Raw genomic sequence first — 22,749 nt, 5'->3', positions numbered from 1 at the left:
ACAACCCAATCCAAAAATGGGCAGAAGACCTAAACAAGCAATTCTCCAAGGAAGACATACAAATGATCAAAAAGCACATGAAAAAATGCTCAATATCACTCATCATCAGAGAAATGCAAATCAAAACTACAATGAGGTATCACCTCACACCAGTCAGAATGGCCGTCATTCAAAAATCCACAAATGACAAATGCTGGAGAGGCTGTGGAGAAAGGGGAACCCTCCTACACTGCTGGTGGGAATGCAGTTTGGTGCAGCCACTATGGAAAACAGTGTGGAGATTCCTCAAAAGACTAGGAATAGACTTACCATATGACCCAGGAATCCCACTCCTGGGCTTGTATCCAGAAGGAAATCTACTTCAGGATGACACCTGCACCCCAATGTTCATAGCAGCACTATTTACAATAGCCAAAACATGGAAACAGCCTAAATGTCCATCAACAGGTGACTGGATAAAGAAGAGGTGGTATATTTATACAATGGAATACTACTCAGCCATAAAAACCGACAACATAATGCCATTTGCAGCAACATGGATGCTCCTGGAGAATGTCATTCTAAGTGAAGTAAGCCAGAAAGAGAAAGAAAAATACCATATGAGATCGCTCATATGTGGAATCTAAAAAACAAAAACAAAAACAAAAACAAACAAAAACAAAGCGTAAATAAAGGACAGAAATAGACTCACAGACAGAGAATACAGACTTGTGGTTACCAGCGGGGTGGAGGGTGGGAAGGGATAGACTGGGATTTCAAAACTGTAGAATAGACTACACTGTATAGCACAGGGAAATATACACAAAATGTTACGATAACTCACAGAGAAAAAAATGTGACAATGAGTGTGTATATGTCCATGAATGACTGAAAAATTGTGCTGAACACTGGAATTTGACACAACATTGTAAAATGATTATAAATCAATAAAAAATGTTAAAAAAAAAAAGAAATGGAAACATAAAAAAATAAATAAATAAATGGCCAAAAAAAAAAGAATCTCTGCTCTCTGCACCCTCTTCATTTTTACCACCAAGTTAAGCCCTTGTTATGACAAGCTGCATTACTCCAATTGCTTTTTATTTAGTATTTTTCCCTGCAGTCTTTCTCCTCTGAGATGTAGCTAGCACAATAATGTCAAAATAACATTCTCCAAATACCACTTTTGCTGGATTCTTACTGGCTAACTCCCTGTTCAGTTTGCAAAACCCATCACAATCTCCAAAATAAAGTCAGCCCTCTTTATCCACAGGTTCCACATCCAAGCATACGGAGGGTTTGAGTGTACTACGCCGCTTTACATAAGTGCCTGCTCGGGGGTCCTGAAATCAAGCCCCCACAGATACTCAGGGCCAACTTCAGCTTTTATTTTCTCCTCAGGCTTGTCTGCTTGCTATCACTCCCGCCCATATCAAGTACATTGTCTCTTTTACTCATAACTCTTTCTTTTACTCATAACTCTTTCTCTTTGACAATTAAATACTATCTGCCCACTACAGGCAGGCAGACACGCAAACACACACATACACACACACGCGCGCATTCACACGCACATACACACAAACTAGGAAAAGGCCATTATTCATATTAACAGCACCAGTATACCTTATTTCAGTTCATGAAGCACCTGTATTCCATAGAAGCAAAGTCTGTGGACCATTTGTCATTTCCCTTAAGCCCAAGTCTTCCCTGACAACTCCAATCCAGTTTTTCCCTTCTTTAAGCACCTACTAAACAATTCAGCTTTTCATATTATTCACTAATGTTCAAATCAGATATCTTAGAATGTTAAAGTACAAAAAAAACCTCTCAGAATTCATTTCATTTGGTAGTAATGACTGTATTGAACAAGAGAATATCCCAAACTTACTCAGAATCTTCAATGTAAGAGCCCTAGGTATGTATTTTTTTTAAAGCTTCAGAATAATTCTAATATTCATTCCTTGTTGAGCCAGTCAAGTCAGCCCTATTTTTAGATACGAAAATTGACACAAAGAAAAGGAAGAGAAACTTGCCTAAGGCCATTTACCAGCCTACAAGCAGCATAGGGTTAGGGTTGTGGTCAAGACTACAGGCTCAGCCTCAGCCTACTTAAAATTCTGGCTCACTGCTTACTGAGACCTTAGGCAAGATGGTTAACTTCTTTGTGACTTTCTTCATCTTTAATATGGTATCTATATCAAAAGAGTTTAATAAGGATAAAAAAGTGTACATAAAGCACTTAGAACAGAAAGAACGCCCAGTAACTGTTCACCGTTAATATTGAAAAGAAAGCGTTACTATCAAGCTCTACCTTAGTTTTATGCCCTTTCCACTACACTAGTACTTATCTGTATTTTGACAAACAGCTTCTATACTCCTGAGGGCAGAGCTCAAGTCTCCTGCTGCTTCAGCAATCCCCACCACACCAAATACATTGTTTGTAGCCAAATAATATTTTGAACAAACGTATAGATTCCAATTTCTGAATTCTGATACCTCAGCCTAGAATCCAACTTCTACCAAAGTACCCATGAATGGATAACAAGAACTTCTGTAAGAGAGCTTACTATGCACAAAGCATTGTTTTTAAACACTTTACATGTGTTCTCCTGTTATCGATTTCAAATACTTCGTAACAAGAAATACAAACTGAGGTTAGTACTTATGAGCCATGTTAATGCTACGAAACATATTCTAACAAAGCTAGGTGTTACTTTTACGTCTTTTACATAAAATATAAAATAACTTTATCTACTGATTCATTACAAAAACAAAGTCCTAAAATAAAAATCAAACTTCCTTTCAAAAATAATCTGTAGATGAGATTTGAAGCATTTCGATGGGGAGAGGGTGGAGGGGCTGGGGGAGAAGATACATTTGTGAGATTTCTGGTCAAGATGGCGCGGTGGTAGGACCACGAGCTCACCGCTCCTCGCAACTACAACAAAACCACAACTGCCTGCTAAATAACCATTGAGAAAGACTGGAATGTAGCAAAAAGATCTTCTTCAACTGCAAACATAAAGAGGGAACCACAGCAGAACGGTAGGGGGCGCTCATATAATTAGGGCTCCATACCCTCTCGGTGGGTGACCCACAAGCTGAAGGATAATTAAGTCACAGAGGCCTTCCCAAAGGAGTGAGAGTTCTAAGCCCCATATCAGGCTCCCCAGCCCGGGGTTCTGGCATTGGGAGGAGGAGGAGGCCTCAGAACATTTGGTTTTGAAGGCCAGCAGGGCTTGGCTCCAGGAACCCCATGGGACTGAAGGAAACAGAGACTTCATTCTCTTGGGAAGTGTACACAGAATCTTGAGTGCACCAGGTCCAAGGGCAGAGGCAGTGATTTCATGGGAACCTGGGCCAGACCTGCCTGCTGGTTTTGGAAGGTCTCCTGGGGACGTAGGGGATAGCTGCAGCTCACCCAGGGGACATAAAAGCTGGTGGCGAACATTCCGGCTGTGTTCATCTACATGAGCTTTCATGGAGGCTGACATCTTGATAGGATCATTAGCACCAAGACCTAGCTCTACCCAACAGCCTACAAGGAAGCCTCAGGCCAAACAACATACTGGATGGGAACACAGCCCAACCCATCAGCAGAATTCTTAAGCCACAAACATCTCTAGACACAGCCCTACCCACCAGAGGTCCAGGACCATGTTTCACCCAGTAGTGGGCAGGCACCTCCTGCCAGGAAACCAGACTCACCTACCTGGGGCAGACATCAGAAATAAGAAAACAACAACCCCAAAACTTGTGGAAGGAATCCATAAGCAAGGGCAGACTCTACATTAGGACCCTGGCCCTTGGGTACAAGAGAGGAGTGTACTGCTGGGACACATAGGACCTCTCCCACAGAGGGCCACCACTCCAAGGTCGAGAAACATTTAACTTATCTAAAGATACAAATAGAAAGACAGGCAATATGAGGCACTAACTTACCTAAAAATACAAATAGAAAGACAGACAATATGAGGTGGCAGAGGAATATCTCCCAGGCCAAGGCACAATATAAAATCCCAGAAGAAGAAATAAGCGATGAGGAGATAGGCAATTTATCTGAGAAAGAGTTTAAAGTGATGATGGAAAAGATTTCAGAGAACTCAAGAGGAGTATAGATGCACAGAGTGAAGTTTCTAGCAAAGAGTTGGGCAATATAAAGAATACTCAGAGTTGAATAAAATCACTGAAATGAATAACACACCTTAAGAACAAAGAATAGACTAAATGAGACAGAAGAATAGATCAATTAGCTAGAAGACAGATTAGTGGAAATCACTACTGCAGAACAGAAAAAAGAAAAAAAGAATGAAAAGAAATGAGGATCCTTTAAGAAAACTCAGGCTCCCAGAAAAAGAAGAGAGAAAGGACTTGAGAAAGTTTTTGGAGAGAGAATAACCAAAAACTTCCCCAACTTGGGAAAGGAAAAAGTCACCCAAGTCCAAGAAGCACAGAGATCAACTGAAGAGGAACACATTGAGGCATATAGTAATCAAATTGACAAAAATTAAGGATAAGGATAAAATATTAAAATTAGCAAGAGAAAAGCAACAAATAACATACAAAGGGACTCCCATAAGGTTATCAGCTGATTTTTCAGCAGGAACTCTACAGGCTGGAAGGGAGTGGCATGATATATTTTAAGTGATGAAAGGGAAAAATTTACAACCAATAATACTCTATTCAGCAAGACTCTAGCTCAGATTTGCTGGAAAAATCAAAAGCTTCACAAATAAACAAAAGCTAAAAGATTTCAGCACCACCAAACCAACTTTACAACAAATGTTAAAGGAACTTCTCTAGTCATCAAACCATAAGAAAAGACAACAAAAAGAAGAGGGGGGGAAAAACTTACAAAAGACTGCTTTAGCAGTTTGGGGTCTTTTAGGGTCCCATATAAATTTTGAAATTGTTTGTTCTAATTCTGCGAAGAATATCGTGAATATTTTGACAGGGGTTGTGCTGGATCTATAGATTGTTTTGGGTAGTACAGCCATTTTGATAATGTTGATTCTTCCAATCCAGGAGCACAAGATAGCTTTCCATTTCTTTGTATCATCTTCAATTTCCTTCATCAATGTTTTACAGTTTTCAGAGTATAGGTAACCTCCTTGGTTAAATTTATTTCTGGGTATTTTGTTCTTTTTGATGCAATGGAAATGTGTATATCAGTTATAAAATTCTGGTTTTTTGAAGTGAAAAAAAAAAAAGTGAACGAAGGGCCGCAAATGGCAAAATATCTTTTTATGAGTGAGTTGTATTCCATTACATATATATGCTGCATCTACTTTATCCATTTATCTATTGATGTGCACTTAGGATGCTTCCATATCTTGGCAATTATAAATAATGTTGCTGTTAATAGTGAGGTCTATGTATCTTTTTAAATTAATTTTTATTTTGTGATTGGCTTTATTCCTTTGGTAACTATGTAAGTTTAAAAAGCTAAAGCTCTAAAAGTTCTCAGAAACATATATTTACATATACGTAAATATAAAAAAGTGCAGAATATTGTGTATATGCATTTACATGCAATATATTGTATATGTGCAGTCAAACTAACAATTCTACCTAATAAAACTGAAAAATGAAAAAAAAATCTGTATTTATGAAACAAGTTCATCCCAAGGGATTGACATTCTTAAACTGGAAATACTCAAAAGCAATTTCTGTTCCCTTGAGACATGTACAATTTTTCTTTTTGAAAATATTTTAAAACATGGCCTTGAAAACAAAACAGATAACATACACCTGGCACTGAAGTACAATCTGCAACACGTACATATTATGTTTCAAACAAAGGTTATTTTGGTTTTTCCCAGTTATGTATAAACTACCAAACAAAAGTATTTCAAACATGTAAGCGTTTCTATTTAAGATGGCTTGAGAGAACAATAAAGCACTTAAATTTTTAATAAATTTCTCTTTCCTTTCATTACAAAGCACTAGATATTAGCTATACATATTGACCCATTTCTCTACTCAGATTATTGAGAAAAGTTAAGGAATACTTTAGAAGTTCATGAACAGTTGAAAAATGAAATAACCATTGCCCAAAGGTAAGTTCGTGCTGGGATCTTTTGTTTTTTCCCCTTGTGTGCCAACTCTACTACTTGCATCCATTCCAGTACATCCTCCAATGTTTAATAATCTAAAGAGGTTATTATGAAACACATCCAGCTCTTTAAAAAATAATTCCAGAAGATATTATAAATAAATTATTCATCATTTTTTATTGGACACAGTGCTTAAGTTTTACACAAAGACTTCATACACCTTCTTTCATAGACTTTTTCCTATTTAAGCAATCTGGCTTCATCCAACTCGTCTGAAAGGATCTGACACTGTTTTTAACAACACAACACCTCTTATAAGCACCAGATACTTTTTTTTGGAACGTATATCCCAGTGCAAAAATTAACTTTTCTTCCCAAAGTTTTTCACATAAAATTCTATAAGAAATACTACTTTATTTTTTTCTACTGACATCCAACATTGTATTACTCTCAAGTGTACAATATGATTCAATATTTTTATTTATTGTGATATGATCATGAAAGTTTGATTAACATCCATAATCACAAAGAGTACAAGCTTTTTATCTTGTGAAAAAAAAGTTTTAAGAACTACTCTCTTAGCAATTTTCAAATACACAATATTATTACGTATAGTCACCATGTTGAACATTACCTCCCCAGGACAAGACAGGCTTTTTTTTTTTAACATCATCAAATGATTTGGAGGAGGGGGTTACTTTATTATTTTGTTTATTTTGAGTATTTATGATTTTAATCAGAAAAGAAATAGATTTAGAGACTTTAAAAAGTTACAGAAACAAACTACAGAAAAAAATCTCCAGATGAAAGATAAAGTTGGGATTTTCAAGGATACTTGTAATCATTATCTTAAACATTTTTTTTAAAATACTGCTTATGAAGATATAAACAAAAAAAAATTCTAGTTTCTTATTTTTCTGCTCACTTACGCATATTAACAAATGAGCCAGAAACCAGCAAAACTATCAGAGAAAAAAACAAAATAAAAGGTACACAGATAAAATTACAAACCAGGAAATAAACCTCTTAGGTCAATGAAAACTCAGTCACATACTCACAAAAATTACTACTAAGGCCAAAAACGCCATTTACAAAACAGAGCACCTTGATTTACATACCTAACAACCCTCTCCTAGAATGATCGTCACTTTAGGGCCCCCGCCTCCAAAATCTGTCCCTTCCAAGCCACTCTATCCCCACAGTGACCTAATTAAACAACCAATCTGACCTGACTCTCCTGTTCTGCTGTTTAAAACTACTTCACTGGCTCATTCTCTCAGTCAGGTTAAAATCAGAGCTCATCTGCATAATGATCAAATCCCTTTAAAACCTGGCTCTAGCCTCCCTTTCCATCTGTCCCCAGATAAACCAACAAGAATCTTCCCTCCGCCTGAAATAAAATCCCCCCATCCTGAATTACTCATTCTGCAAACCATTTTATGGATAAGCACTGAGGCTCATGGAAATAACTTGTCCAAGGACAGAGCCAGTGATAGACCATACCTAGAATACAAATTCTTCCCTTAGTGTTCCTAAAGAACTTTCAAGCTATTTTTTGTAACTATTATATTTGTCAAATGTATGAGAATTATTTAAATGGCAAGCTCTTCTCATCAGCTCTAAGTATGAACTTCTTCAAGATGATCCTTTTGGGTATAGGAAGAAAAAACTTTTTAGTCTTAAAAAATAAACCACTCTGGTGAGGGATGTTGACAATGGAGGCTATGCATGTGTGGGGGCGAAGAGTATTTTTTAAATTAATTTAGCTTTACTAAGATTAACATAAGAATTCACACTTGATCTGAGGATCGGCTAGTCACAAATCAATTAACAGCAGGGGCTATAAAGTCAGAAACAGGAGGAAAGAGTGGAAGTTCCACAAACAGTGGGGTTTACTCCTAGCACATTGGGATGCACTGCAGTTTACATGTGCCCAATTAAGTAGATTCAGCGATTATATTATTTAGTTTTAACTAAACTGACTCTCACAACATGAAGAAAAAGGTTTGAAAGAATTCCTGCAAAGATAATAAATATGCGAGAACAAGCCAACGAGAAAATGGCAGGGCTGGAACTCTTAACAAGTAATAGCATTATTCATCCACATCATGATGTAAAATAATCTAGTCAGTCAATCACACACCTCTCACCAAAAATTAGAACTTTAAAAATAAGAACAAAAAGGTAATGTTAATGGAAAGTACGAGACTGTTTATTTTCTTCATCTTTCTTAATATCTAATTTGTGTAATTTATTATGCATTTTAATATATCATTAGTATACTAATACCATCCTGGCATACATATAAATCTTGCAAACAATGATCACATATTAAAGGTGCATGCACAATGTTTTTCTGATGAGGGAAACACAAACATTTTTGAGTATCCACTGAGTAAAGCACTGTCCAAGTCTCTTTTTTTTCTCTTTAGGGTGATGATCAATCGTCCTAGTTTGCCAGGATCAAAGGGTATATGTTATACTGCATAAATGCCCTCCAAGATGTCTTAGTCCTAATCCTTGAACACGTAACCTTAAATGGAAAAATAAGTATTTGCAGATATAACTAAATTAAGGATTCTGAGATGAGATAATCCTGGATTGTCTGGGTGGGCCCAATGTAATCACAAAAGTCCTTGTAAAAGGAGGCAGAAACATCATTAGTAGATGTGAGGACTGAAGCAAGAGGTTGGAACCATACAAGGGAAGAGTCACAGAATGCAGGAAGCCCCTAGAAGGTGACAAAGTCAAGAAGCAGATTTCTCCCCTGAGAGTCCCAAGAAGGAACCAGGCTGCTGACACCTTGACTTTAGCCCAGTTAAGACTTTCTCTGTACTTCTGATCCCCAGAACTGCAAGATATTAAATATGTGTTGTTTTAAGCCACTAAATTTTTGGTAACTTATTACAGCAGCAATAGGAAACTAATACAGGGCATTCCTGGGATGTGGGACTTTCACTGCTAAAAGCAAGATAAGCTGGTGACTCTATTTTTAGGTTTTCAATGTGCATAACAACATCCGGTACATAATGAGCATGAGAAATAAAAATCTTTGTTGAATGATTTTATGATGAAATATATAAATAACGTACCCTTACTATTTTTCAAAGATCTGTCACACCTATTTTCTCATATTATCTTCCTAACAAACCTTTGAGGAGTGAATGAATTATTCTTCCCACTTTCAGGATATAAGAAGGTTCAAAGAACTTACAAAACTTGCCCAAGGAAGGAGAATCTGGTAAACAACAGAGCCATTATCTACAACACAGGCTTTCTGACCTATAGTCAAAGGGTTACAGCAGTCAGGATCCTATGTATCAGGCTTCGTAGGTTCAAGCCCAAGCTCCAAAACGTAACAGCTGTTTAACCTTAGCCAAGTTACTTAACTTCTCTACTTCCTCAACTGTAAGATGCAAAATTATATTAACAATAATACTCACAGGGTTGTTGTAAAGATTAAAGGTGCTAAAATGTGCAAAGTGCACACCACAGGCTTGACAAAGATAGCTGACAATAAATAACAGCTATCCTAATTATTTTTGCTGCAGCCATAGTACATTCATGCCTAAAATACTCTGTACTATTTGATAAAGAATCATATAAGTATGCAAAAGGGAAAAATAGCAACCAGAATGGATAGAATGGGTCTTTTGTGAAAGTAATCTAAGGTTAGGACTCCAGGCTGAAACAAAAGAAAAGGGAGACATAATCAAGATCTAGAAGTGTGACAGTATAAATAAGGTGACTACAAAATTCAGTAATATTGATAGGATGAGGGGGATTGGAAATTCAGAAACTAGAGTAGCATAAACATATGGCACTCATAAATCTACAAAAGGTACAGCTTAAAAAAGAAATGGATCACAAAATTCTGGAACAATTTATGAATGACAAAGACAAAAATGACTACTAAGAGAAGTTTACCAACTTTTCTGCAAAACTTGTCTAACCCTGCAAAGGCTTCAGGCTTTAAGGGAGAATGGAGATGCTGAGAAATGACCTAACAGACCAGACTGCAGCAAGAGTTAGACCTCCAGTTGAGTCAGTGATGTAATTTCATTATTCCAATTTCCCAAGGAAGAGTCTCAAAAGACACAACATACCCTTTGCCAATCACCACCACTCACCACTCATCTTCCCTGATCTCCGAATTACCCTTCCAAAAAATTCTCAAGCTTTAATATCCTATTTTAATATCTTTCAATGACTTTGGTAAAGAATAACTTAAATGTCTTTAAATTTGGCAGTGCAAACAAATCTTAAAATAGACTAACCCAATTGTTCCTTAAAAGAGTTTCTTGAACCTGTCACTATTTACTTAAACCCCTCAATATTAATTTTTCACTGTGGAAGTCAAAAAACTTTAAACAAAAGACGGCCAGAAATTAGACAAATAGAAGCATGGTTAATTTAAATCCACAAATGATTTTAAGAACCACACTAACAATTTGATTTCACTGCCTCCAACCAATTAATCTTCTTTTTAATTATGTGTAAGGGCAACATAAACTTGCAAGTTGTAAGATTAGTCCTGGAGATCACAGTATAGTGAGTACAGACAACAATACTGTATGATAATCACCAAACTTGCTAAGAGACTAGATTAATTATTCTCATCACAAAAAGAAATCATGATTATGTGATGTCATAACAGGTGCTAACTATTGCTACAATGGTAATCATATTCCAATATATAAGTGTATCAAATCAACATGTTGTACACCTTAAAGTTACACATTAAAAAAAAAGTCAGAGATTAAAATTTAAAAAAGTCAGAGATCCTAATGTGTTTTAAATTTGAATGAAAAGTGTAACCTCTTTGCCCTATCAACCATTTCAGAAAGTGATGAAGAACATGGTATAAAGATGGGCAAGATAAAGAAGAAAGAAAAATACATAATCTACAAACAACTAAACAGCCCCCAGAAAGAAGTGTAGATGCATAGAAGGTTTTGGTATCTTATTGACAAATTTAGATTTAGAATGAGGTGAATGGACTCATCCCCTACATGCACTTCTTGGTACCCAACATGATACTAAAAAGTGGAAGGTGAAGTGACATTGGTGTTATTAAAGGGTTGGGAATGAAAGACAACAAGGCCAAATTTCTTGTTCTCTGAAACATCTAGCAACCTACCAACCAAAATTCTTCAGTCAGGTGTTTCGTTTCCCTCTTATTTATGTATTATTTTATGTGAGAACAACTCTAAAACTTCAGTGTCTTTAGACTCCATTAGGCACCCACATAAATGAAAAAACTGTTGGTGCTTTGGAGAAATAAGCTCAAAAAGAAACAGTTTAGTCAGATTTTAATGTAACAAACAGAAGCACCTTTTCAGTCAGCAAATGTTAAACATCTCTCAAGAAATTCCTTCGGAGGGGGAATGGATTTTCCAAATATAATGATAGAGATCCTTTAACTGACAAGCTGTCTCTGCTTCTCCAAAAAATACCCAAATGTGCCAGGGATTAGCAGAAACTTCATAAACTTTATAGACAAAGTACTTCTCCCGCCTTCAAAATACAGGGCTTACCCTTCCATTACTAAGGGTCATTACCCAAGCCACACTACCAGAAACCACCATATACACACCTAAGACACTCTCTACTAAGCCAACAGCTTCCCATCATCTACCCCCTGAAAAAGTGCTTCATAACGCCCCCGAAAGTTTCCAAGAACAGCAACCTCAAGTGCACCCGAGGCCAAAGACCACGAGAGGAAGGGCCAGGAGAACTACCGCTTGTAAATTACTCACCCTCACGACAAGTCACGTTTTAAAAATCGCATGTCGGAACAAACCTCCTCCGACATGATTTATGCCCTTACCACATCTTGAAAGCAAGTGGCTGGTGGTAAGCACGAGTAACTTACCCAGCATCTATGTGAACACTATCCAAACACTCCACTATCTCCAAGGGCCATTTCCAGGGAAACTGAGTAAAAAGACACCCAAGCACCTTTCTCTCCCACTGAGTCTCTGTAAATCCCAAAATACACCAGGAAAACCTCTGCAGAGTGTTGCCAGGCCAGCCCACCGGACAGCCGCGGAGGCCCTTGGGGACCCGCACCCCAAAAGCCAAGACGATTTGGGGGTGTGACCTGGGCCGCTCCCTGTCCCCTTCTCCCCCCACGGGGAACTCCCTTGTTGTCGCGGCTACTCACCAGACCAGGGAGCATAGAGAGAGGCAGGAGACCAGGGCCAAGGCCCGCCGGTACTTCTTCATCTTCTCCTCCTTCTTCCCCCGACCAGAAGGCGGCACATCCTCCCGACAGCCGCCACTGCCGAGGCCAAGATGGAGGAGCAGGAGAGCGAGGATGGGACCGAGAGTCCGAAGGGCTGCGGAGCGGGAGGAGCGGCCCCTGAGCGGCTCGCACGCTGGCCGCCCGCTCCCAGGGGCCCACGGCGGCGCCGACCCGGGCGCTTCACAGGAGGACTCCAGGGACCGCCGCTGCTGCCGCGGCCGCCGGCTCGTCCGCGCCCGCCTCCTCCAGCCGCCGCCGCCGCCACTGCCGCCCCATATCCCCCCCGCCCGCCCCGGCTCTCGCTCCGTGCTGCCGGCGACCAACGGCCGCTGCGTACTCGCCTCTCAACAGCCAATCGCCGGCGGGGCCGCGACACCTCACACACCGCTGAGCTGGAAGGAGACGCGTCACCCACGTCCCGCGGCGCTCGCACCCCCACCAGCCTCCGCGCGGGCCACGCCCCCTCCGACGTCTCAGGCGGGTGAGCTGGAGGGAGGAGGACACAAAGCGCGAGAGCCGGGCAGGCAGCCGCCCTGCCCACCTCAAGTCCCGGCCAGTCAGTGGCTCGGGTTTGGGAAGTCGGAGAGGAGCCTCGTGACCCTCAGGCTTCCTCCCACAATGGCCCGCCCCCTAGCCCAGGGCGCGCAAGGGCCATTGGGAGTTGTAGTTTGCCCTCCGGAACACTCCTTTCCCTTTCCCTGTCCCTCCTGGTATCACTGTTTTGATGAAGAGGTCTGTAGTTTCGCTTCTCACCGCAAGACTGACCAGCTTTGGAATTGTTACACTCTGTTTTCCTCTTTTGACCACAGTTTGTGGAAAGGCCTAGAATGACCGCGGGGAAAAAAACTATACCAATAAATTTAAAAGGCGTTTTCCCGGGGTCAGCGTGCCCGGCCCATCGAGCGAGGGGCTGATTGGTTGACGCAAAGGGGTGTGCCAAGATTTCCTCTCATCTGATTGGTTGGGGCGGGAAGTCTTTCGCTTCTATGCCGACTCGTGGAGAATTTCGCCATCCGTCAGATTCCTCTGTTGGGATCAGTTCTATTGGTCTCCGTTCTCTTGGGTTCATGCTTTGGGTTCGCTGCGGTGGGCCCGGAAGGGAAAACTGCGGCTCCTGCTTGGGGAGCTCCAGGTCCTGCGGTTCACCGAAAGTGGGGCAGATGGTCGCGTTCCTACGTCTGTTGCTACAGTCGGGGACAAAAATGTGACCGCTTCTCAATCTTTAAAACAAGCCGTGTGCCCACCCGAGATATTTATGCCACTGAGGCACTTAAAGGTCTCTCAGAAGCTTAGGGACCGTCTGCCTGTAAATTCAAAATGCTTAACTGCTTTTCCTCCCAAGCGCCTCTTGACGTAGCTCTCTTCCCTTAGATGGTAAAGTATAGAGGAAGAGGCACTAGCTTCTGCTCAGGGGAAATGTCTCGCCTTTGGCCTAATGTGTTCCTTCTTCTGCCTCTGATATATTTGATGATATATTTGTTTCAGACTCTTGACACTGAGAGGGAAGTTATCGCTACCGTGGGATATTTCTTTTATAAAATAAGAAACACGAAAGTATAACTCAGTGGTGTTTTCCTTTTTGTGTTGGCTGTCGGAAACTCAGAACTACCTAAAGCAGCCAGTCAAATGGGAGAGGGGAGACTCCAGTTGTCTGTGTCGTGGAACATGCCATAATGTTTACTGTAAAAAAAAATGTTCAAAGCAGGTGTTATTAAAGCATACGCCAGTTATTGCCCATGTAGCCAGAGGGGAAAACTCAGACAAATGCCCATCTAACACCTAATTTTGAGCCATGTAATTTCCTTGTAAACCTAAGTTGAATTGGTTAATTGTATTCCCAGGGAACTGCGTATCTTGACTCATTCTAAAATTCTTGATGTAAGTTAACTGGATATTAGAAAAATTCTACAAAGGGTGACTTGGTTTTAGAGAAATTCATCCTAAACTAATTTTTCTGGCAATAATTAGGTAACAGTTACAATGATCTGTTCATGCCACTCATAGTATATAACAATAAAATCCTTTTATCTCTATCACTGAATTAGGCAAGCACTTACCTCAACCAAGAGCAGTATCAGATGATTAATATGTAAGTTAAAAGGAAGGTAGGGGCAATAGAAGGATTTTTACGTTCTTTACAATGTTAAGCACTCTTTTCCTTTCACTCCAGAAACTGGATTATGCATGATAGAGAACAGGTGCTCCTCGACTGATCCTCAGTGGATCCCAGTCAAGAAAGTTCTGTTGGACTACGCGCTCATCTCAAGCCTGGCAAGCTATCAGATGCCTCTCCTATCTCCTCTCCTTTTCACTCCAAACCCACAAGTCCACCCACTTCTTTTCCACCAAGTCTCTGCAATGATCTTTTGGAATATATAGCTAGTAAATAGACTTTTTCTTCCTCCCTTCCTTCTTTCCTTTTTCTACTTTTCTTTCTTTTCATCCTTATTTCTCCCTTTTTTCCTACTGTTGGGGCTTTATTGCTACCCCTGTGATAGGGTTGCCATTCATTTAATTATTATTCAATCATTAACTTTCATTATTTCAATCAATAAATATCCTTTTCTCTTCTTGCTAGTTTCATTCCATAGCTTCATGTTAAGGTTTAATCTTCAGTCCTCTGAGCTTTTCCATTTGTCTCTTGGATATTTCATAATTTCAGTTCTCAACTATACTGTTGACTCCCAGGTCTATCTATATTCCAACCTGCTGTTCAAGTAGTTGCTGGACATAGTACTTATTCTACCATTTATTCAGTTCAAATTTTACCTGCATAAAATTGAACCCATCTCTCCCATAAATTAGCTTCTTTACCTGAGTTTCTATTTGTGTTCATTCTTCCTTATTTCAAGGCTTCAGATAGTGAAAATAAGTTCCATGGAGGTGGTCTTTGAAAAACTGGTAGATGTTTTTCTGCATGGTTGCTAAGTATAAGAAAAATAATGAAAAAATATAACTTGATAGATAAATATAATAATAAAGTGAGTAAGAATTATATAAAATAAATTTAGTATAGATAAATGGTACCTTGCTTAAAAGTATAACATTTGCCAAAGAATGGCAAGATAGTATATAGAAAAATCAAAACATGTACATGGTCTTCAGGGCTCAGGCTAAGTAAGCACCATGCACCACCTCTTAACTATACTATAATGGTTCTCAGCCAGGAGCAATTTTTCCCCTTGGGGGCAATGTTTGGAAACATTTTCAGTTGTCACAACTGAGGAAGTGCTACATCTAGTGGGTAGAGGCCAGGGGAGCTACATCCTACAATGCAGAAGACAGCCCTACCCGACAAAAAAATTATTTGGCCTGAAAAGCCCAAACTGCCCGGCTTGAGAAACTCTGCTATAGCAGAATCTCCCAATTCAATAAAATCTATAGAGCACTGACCACACACATGATAACTCATGTGCCTTGCAGATCTTTGGATTACTGAGGAAGGACTCACCAAGGACTAATCTGCATGATGAACGTGAGTTCTTCTGTTCCTAAAAGGTTAACTACATAGAAACTCGGGACAGCTTAAGTCTCTGCCCTGATAAAGATCAGTTACTCTGTTTGCTGATGGTGAAAAAGAACAAGCAGATCTCGGCAAAGAAGCCAGCCCCTCTGGCCAGCTCCTTTATCCTTTATCTCATATATAAATCATACTTTGAAAGCTCTGGAGAAGAAATATTTGTCTAATTTAAGTCGGTGGTATTTGATGAGCAAACTTTGATATATTTTGAATTGGTTGTTAAAGTTCTCTGCCCTTTTCAATATTATAAAATGCTGAGATAATATGTGACTTAGAGAGGAACAGCTGAGGCTCAAGCAAATTAGATGCTTCCAGAGTAGAAAAAGCCAGTTAGGACAAAAGTTCCCTGGAAATCAGTGGAAGAAAGTCCAGAGAATTAAGGAAAGACTAATAATAGAGAGACAATAAAAGGAACTAAACCAGAGGAGAAGGGTGAATGTGACGATCAGCACTTAAAATTTTAATGACATATAGATACAATATAAACAGAGCTTTCTTACTATTCGTCTTCCCTCCACTTTTTGCTGCTTCTGTTGAGTATGTGTAGATATGTGCATAGAGTAGCACATTCTTCTTTTATTAGTTACTCCTTATCTGAAGAGAGCCTAAACTACCTTACCAAATCTACCTTAGACCTCTGATAATGTGGCCACATCTGGAGGTCAAGGTAGAACTCAGAGGGAGGTAAGAAAGTATATTGCTTCTCTAGGATAGACTGACAACTCAGACCCTTAACAGACAGAAGAATCACAAACTGTAATGTTGGCAATGTTTAGTTATGTTTATATTGCAAATAACAAAAGGTAGGATTTCCCCTTAAAAATTTCTACTTTATGAGCCCCAAGTTAATCTTGTATCACTGGCTAACATATGTCTACTTTGGAGATTCATGAGTTTAGCAGGCTAGTCATGGAATTGGCCAGAAAGAAGGATTACTCAGGAAGTGGGTGGTGGAGAGGGAGAAATCTAAGACGGTTTCTGGGAGGGTGTGTGGTAACAGGAATAGGAAAGTCAGAAATCCCAGGTTTGTAGGAGACATTAGTTTGGTTTTAGAAGCATAGTATTGAGCTTGAGGTTCTGGTGGAAATATCTAGCAAGCATTTTAAAATACGAGTTTCCAAATAGAGAAATGAAGTAACCAATGATGACATATTAAGGATTCTAACTGCCGTGCCCTTCAGTACCTCCTGTATACTACTCTCAGATGGAGCTTCCTAAAATATGACCTTCATTACATCCTTGCTTTGATGCAAAAAATCTCCAAAAGATCTTAAATATTTATTGAATAAAGTCCTATCTGGCATTCGAAGCTTCTTATGATCCAACTCAGTTGACGGTTTTAAGACTTATCCCCAACTGTTTCCTTTCATGTCTCAACCTTCTCATCTGAAACACCTGTGTTCTCAGTTCTTATGGTGCCTGTCCCCTCAGCAGTGTATAAATTCCTTATGCAAAGAGATCATGTGTTACATATGTAAAACACAATACTTTTTTTTTAAATTACAGGGGCCCAAGAAATGATTTTTTACTTAACTACCATGTTGTTTGTCTCATCATACTGAGTTATAATCTGCCCAACAGTTTAAGTTCCTTTGGAATAGCAAGCCCCTAAAATGGGGAAGTTTTTTTTTTAATGCAACTGACTAGTCTAGAGCCCCTAGCCAACTATCTCTTCCATTACAAGTAGCCAAATTAGCTTTTTAGCATAACATTGTTTGACTTGTACATGACTAGATTTTTCTGGGTTTACATTACCCCTGAGTAAACTGGAGAAATAATGTGTTTAACAAATAAGAGCCTTTCTTGTATGAAAAGTTCTGTGACAGACATTTGTCTCTAGTACACTCACAGTGTACTAGCAGGATCTTAACCTTCTTCTAGACTGCGCTTGTTTGGCAGTCTGGTCATGCCCATGGGCCCCTTCTCAGGGTGTTTGTGAAGGTATAAAATAAAGCCATAGATTACAAAGGAAGCCAATTTTACTAAAATAGAGTTATAAAAATATTACAAAGCAAATTTGTGATAAATAATACATGTGCTTTTTTAATCCACAGATAAAACAAGACTTTGCAGCAGGCCAATAGCTTCAAAAATTCCAAAAGAGTGATGAATTTAAAAGATATTTCAAGATACCTACCATATGCATCACGTGATATGAAAAGATCTGAGATTTCTATCAGTGACAAAGTTATAGATATTGTTAGTACTGCTAAGGTTAGTTACCTATATCCATAAGAAGAGGGAATTCTAAATTTCAGTAAAAGGTAAGTGAAAATAAAGACATAATTATTTTTCTGTCCAAGTTCACGGACCAGTGAATTGTATATGTGGATTCCAAGTTAAGAAGCCCTGTACTAGGGCATTGTTTTATAAATTGTGAGCCACCATTCATTAGAGAATCAAGAAATCAATTTTCAGGGACTCTGGCAGCACTTTTTAAAGAGTAAAAGGTAATAATTTATAAAACATCAGTGCCTCAGTAAGGGGCAGTATTAGTTCAGTTACTCTCATTCCAGTGATATGTGTGTTGTGTATGTGTGCGTGCGTGCACGTGTGTAAATGTGTGTTCTGTTGTATATGCATATGCATATGCATAGTGGGTTGCAATGTAAGATACACACTTTAATGTGGGTTGTAGTCAAAATAAAGTGAAAGCCATTGCACTAGGGGAAATACATAAGCCATGGAATAAATGCCACAAATAATATGAATATGTGTGTCACAAGAGTTTAGAGGAAAAAAGAAATTACTTTTTTTTTTTCTTTCAAGGAAATTATCAGGGAAGATGTAAAGGTGGAGGCAGATTAGAGGTGAGCTTTGAAAGATGAATAGGATTTTCAAAGACAGAGATGTGCAGAGAACCTATATCAGGCAGAGGGGACAGTAAACCCTAGAATCTACTTAAAACTTTTAACAATCTTTATCATATGCCTTCTAATTTTGGTTTGCCTGCCACTTATTTGATGTTCCATGTTTGACATAAACAGTGATGGTGAGTTCTAATCAAATAAAATTAATATATTTATTGAATACGTACATAAAATACTTCACATTAGGTCATGTGATGACTTTAAAGAGTAAGCATTAGAGATGCTATCTTCTTTGGAACAAAGCATTCAAGAACACTCAAATAACAAAATGCAGTGCCAAGTACAAAGGGATCACAGTGACTTCAAGATCATTAGATTGGATAAAGATAATGCAACTGAACACATGCAATTATCTTTACTCACAAACCCCTGTAAAACAACAGGAGAGTTTTGTTTGTTATTTGTACATAAAGCCACATGGATGGGGAGATCAGGTGAGAGGACCAGAAGAACCAAACTCTGAAGCTGGAAAGCATACAGGTAAGGAATCGACCTCATAAAGTGACCATATGCTGGTCTTCCAAGAACAGTCCTGGTTTACCCCTATGACTAGTCCTGGTATAATTAATAATAGTGCCAACTTTTACTCTCAAATGCATTCTGGTTTGAACAATAAATAACATAATAATCCTCAACACAGCATATATGAAAAAACGGAACCCTAATTTAGCAATAGGAAATGCAAAAACTAACCCAATTTGTGACACAGAATCCCCAGAAAGCTCATTCAGGAAATGACAGCACCAACTACCACAGGAAGTGAACTTGAATGTACTTGTGTTTGTTGGTGGTGATAGTGGGAGGGGGTTGCAAATTAAGAAATAGTTAGAGACCCTCCACCACTCTACTTGGCTAGATGACTGCCCTTCCCCCAACTCCAGCAAAAGACTATAGATTTATCATCAGGGGAGGATAAAGGTAAAGCTTGGACTTGGGGAAAACTAGCATAGTTTAAGACAGGAGTATCAATTGGTTGGGGAAATCTGAATAGGACTGGGCATTAAATAATTGTTTTTTCTTACATATGATAGCACTGCTGTGGTTATATAGGAAATGTCCTCACTTTGAGGAGATGTATACCAAAATACTGAAAAGTGAAATGCCATGGTGACAGCCTCTTAGCTTCAAAGGTTCAGAGAGAGCGAGCGAGAACAAATAGGGCCAACAGTTAGCTACTGTGGAATCTAGATGGAGGGTATACAGGTAGCCATTGGGCTATTCCTTCAGCTTTTCTACATTTAAAAACTCTCTAATAGCAATTTGGGGGGAGTAGGAACCCATACTTGATGTTGAGGTCCCAGCCATCTTCCTGCACTGACAGCAGTCTCTCATCCTCTAGGCAGGAGATTGGAAGAGTCTTTTCTGGGGATTTTGATTATCTGAAGACGAAAGACCTAAAAGATGCTGAGACCCAAGTTTTCCCAACCAGCTCATCCTACAGGAAAGGTCATTGTCAAGTTGCAGCCATGTACTCAGGGTATCCAATCAGCTTTTTGGTGTCCCATTCTTAAAAAAGAGCAGATAACTAATGACTGCCAGGCATAAGAAAACACTCTAACATGATTGATAGAGACTGAAATACATAGGGAAAAATAAACAACTTGGGGTAGAAGAAAAAGACTACACAGTGAACTTAAAAGAAGAAATTCTAACATTACTAGATATTGCTACCATAAAAGAGGAGTAGAATACTATATATATAAAACCTGTCAAGAACAAGAGGACCTCTTACAAAGTAAATCTGTGAAATAACAAAACTCAATAGAAAAGTTGGAAAAGTTGCAGAAATCATCTAGAAAGTAGACAAAAAGGTATAAACTAATCCAGGAGGTTCATTATACCTGTAATAGAAGAGAGAAGACATGGATGAGGAAATAAACAATTTTCAAGATATTTTCCTAGAGTTGAGAGAGATTCCATACTGAAAGTCCCCTAGTCTAAGTACCCAAAACACTGGATAAAAATGACCAACACTAAGGTGCATCATTGTGAAATCTGAGAACATTGGAGACAAAGAGAAGATCACAGAAGTTGTAGAGATACAAGAGAAAAAAAGACCATGCACAAAAAATCAGCAATCAGCAGTCTCACGCTTCTCTGCATTTACATGGGAAGCTGAAAAGTAATGGAGCAGTGTCTTCAAAATACTGAAGGAAGATTATTTCGAACCAAGAATTCTATGCTTATCCAAGCCACCCATCAGTCCCCAAGTGTCAGGGAGAAAAAAGGATATTTTTAGACAGGCAAAATTTCAAAAACTGTACCTGCTGTGCACTTCTCATGAAAGGAGATTTTGCTTTACCAGAACAAGGTAGGAAACCCGAAAAGAAGAAGACACTTGATACAGGAAACAGGAAATCCGGTACAGAGGAAAGATGTGAAGGGGATGCCCAGGGTGACAGCGAAGGAAGAACTCAGTAGCTGAGTACCAGGCATTGGAGGCAGGCGCTGGGGACTGGGGCAGGTCAGAAGGCACTGGGAGAGATCTCTTCAAGAAGGTGATGTTGATAGAGCATTTACTGCATCTGAGCGACTTGTTGGGGAAATTTAGGCACTTGTGAAAAGATAGTTGAATTAGTGAACAGCACTTAGAAAAACAGTTGAGAAAACAGCTCTGCAGGAAACATTCATCTGTGAATAATATTTCCATGATCTCAATAACAAACAATGAAACTTAGTCAAAATTATGATATAACTACACCAGGAGGATGGGAGGATTGGAAGGATTACAGGTCTCTGGTAGGAGTTATTCATTAGGAAAAAAGAAAAAGAGCAAAATCCTCAGCTTCCATAGCAGAAAGTCAATCAAGGTTGCCTAAAACTTGGAAAAACAAAGACAAAGAATAACAACACGTGCCATTTAGGACATGGAGGTAAATATCAGAATAACTGACTATAAGAGATAAAAGCAGTTGATTTTTGAACAGGGAGAAATAGAAGAAGGGCAGTAGGGAATTGCTTTTTTTATAACTTTGTTAGAACTATTTGATTCTTATGTTCATGTACAACTTAATTTGTTTTGAAAAATTCAGATGTTTTATCATGGTGTTTGAGATTGGTGGCAAAATAAGTTTGTATTTTTTATGTTTTAATATTTTTCCCCTTCCTATTCGTCTATACTGAATATGTGAAACAAAGTGATCTGCTATGATGTGTAGATTTCACAATTGTACGGTGTATTCCCTAGACTTGAAAATCTGAATTGAATGCAAGAAGATAATAAAAAGCGGAGATGTGGAGCAAATGAACATTATCCTAATGTTTATTTTTTGCTTTAGAACAGGAAAGCATAACTAGAATGCTCCTTGCTACCCCTGTTCTCACAACCACCTATTTAATATTTTAAACATATTTTTTCCATGCCTGAAATTTTCTCTTTCCATATATATATATATATATCTTAAAACCATATTTCTAATGGTCCTCTTAAGTGAAGCAATCACCTGGATGATTGAGGAACATTATTTTGCCTCAGTTATTCAGTCGTTCTGTTTCAAGGTCTGAATTGTGAAGATCACTATATAGATCAAGAAATTTCTCCTCTTCATTTTGCACAGGGAGACAATGGGATATTAAAGTGCATGAGTCAGTAAATCTTTGAAGGATCTGCATGAAATGATAGCCAAGGTAAACTAGTATTGAAGAGCCTTTGCAATTTCCTTCCACAAAACAACTTCTCAGTTCGTTACACTGAAACGACTCAAACCGTTGAGTCAGACTCATTGGGAAAGTCTATTCCATAGGAAAGCATTAAACATTAATCATTTCACATCACCAAATAATTCATGAAGAGTAACCAAGATACTTCTAGGGAACGCTGAGCAACTGCTGAGAATACAGCATTTTTGTAGAAACGTTTTGTAGGCCAGTTGAAAAGCTCCTTTCTCCATAAAGTCTTTTCCTCTGGCAGAACCCAGCTGTGCAATTTCCCTATTTTGTGAACTTCATCGTGTGGTTTATTATATTCTGACTTGCACCATAGTTAGTGTGTCCTTCACTGGAGGGTGGGAAGTATCTTATTTCACCTCTGTTTCCCCACAGCACTTGGCATTTTTCTTGGCACAAAGCAGCCAT

At 38.9% G+C, this 22,749-nt stretch overlaps 1 protein-coding gene across 3 annotated transcripts in view; it reads right to left on the bottom strand.

The window, feature by feature from the left end:
* The window catches only part of SUCO (SUN domain containing ossification factor), an 84,256-nt gene extending 71,372 nt beyond the window's left edge, over positions 1 to 12,884 (bottom strand). For 2 of the 3 annotated variants that reach the window (XR_006725449.2, XM_045517845.2), the window contains exon 1: positions 12,205 to 12,408. Coding sequence is in view for 2 of the 3 variants with exons in the window: in XM_045517845.2 (XP_045373801.2) it covers positions 12,205 to 12,266 (62 nt within the window). In the remaining variant the exon portion in view is untranslated. Of the gene's footprint in view, positions 1 to 12,204; positions 12,409 to 12,626 lie in introns of those variants that run through there. The other variant, XM_010956693.3, reaches the window with a different exon arrangement.
* Between the last annotated feature and the right edge of the window lie 9,865 nt (positions 12,885 to 22,749).

Source organism: Camelus bactrianus, chromosome 21, assembly GCF_048773025.1.
Source record: "Camelus bactrianus isolate YW-2024 breed Bactrian camel chromosome 21, ASM4877302v1, whole genome shotgun sequence".
Classification (NCBI taxonomy): domain Eukaryota; kingdom Metazoa; phylum Chordata; class Mammalia; order Artiodactyla; family Camelidae; genus Camelus; species Camelus bactrianus.
This window is presented reverse-complemented; position numbering and strand designations above follow the sequence as displayed.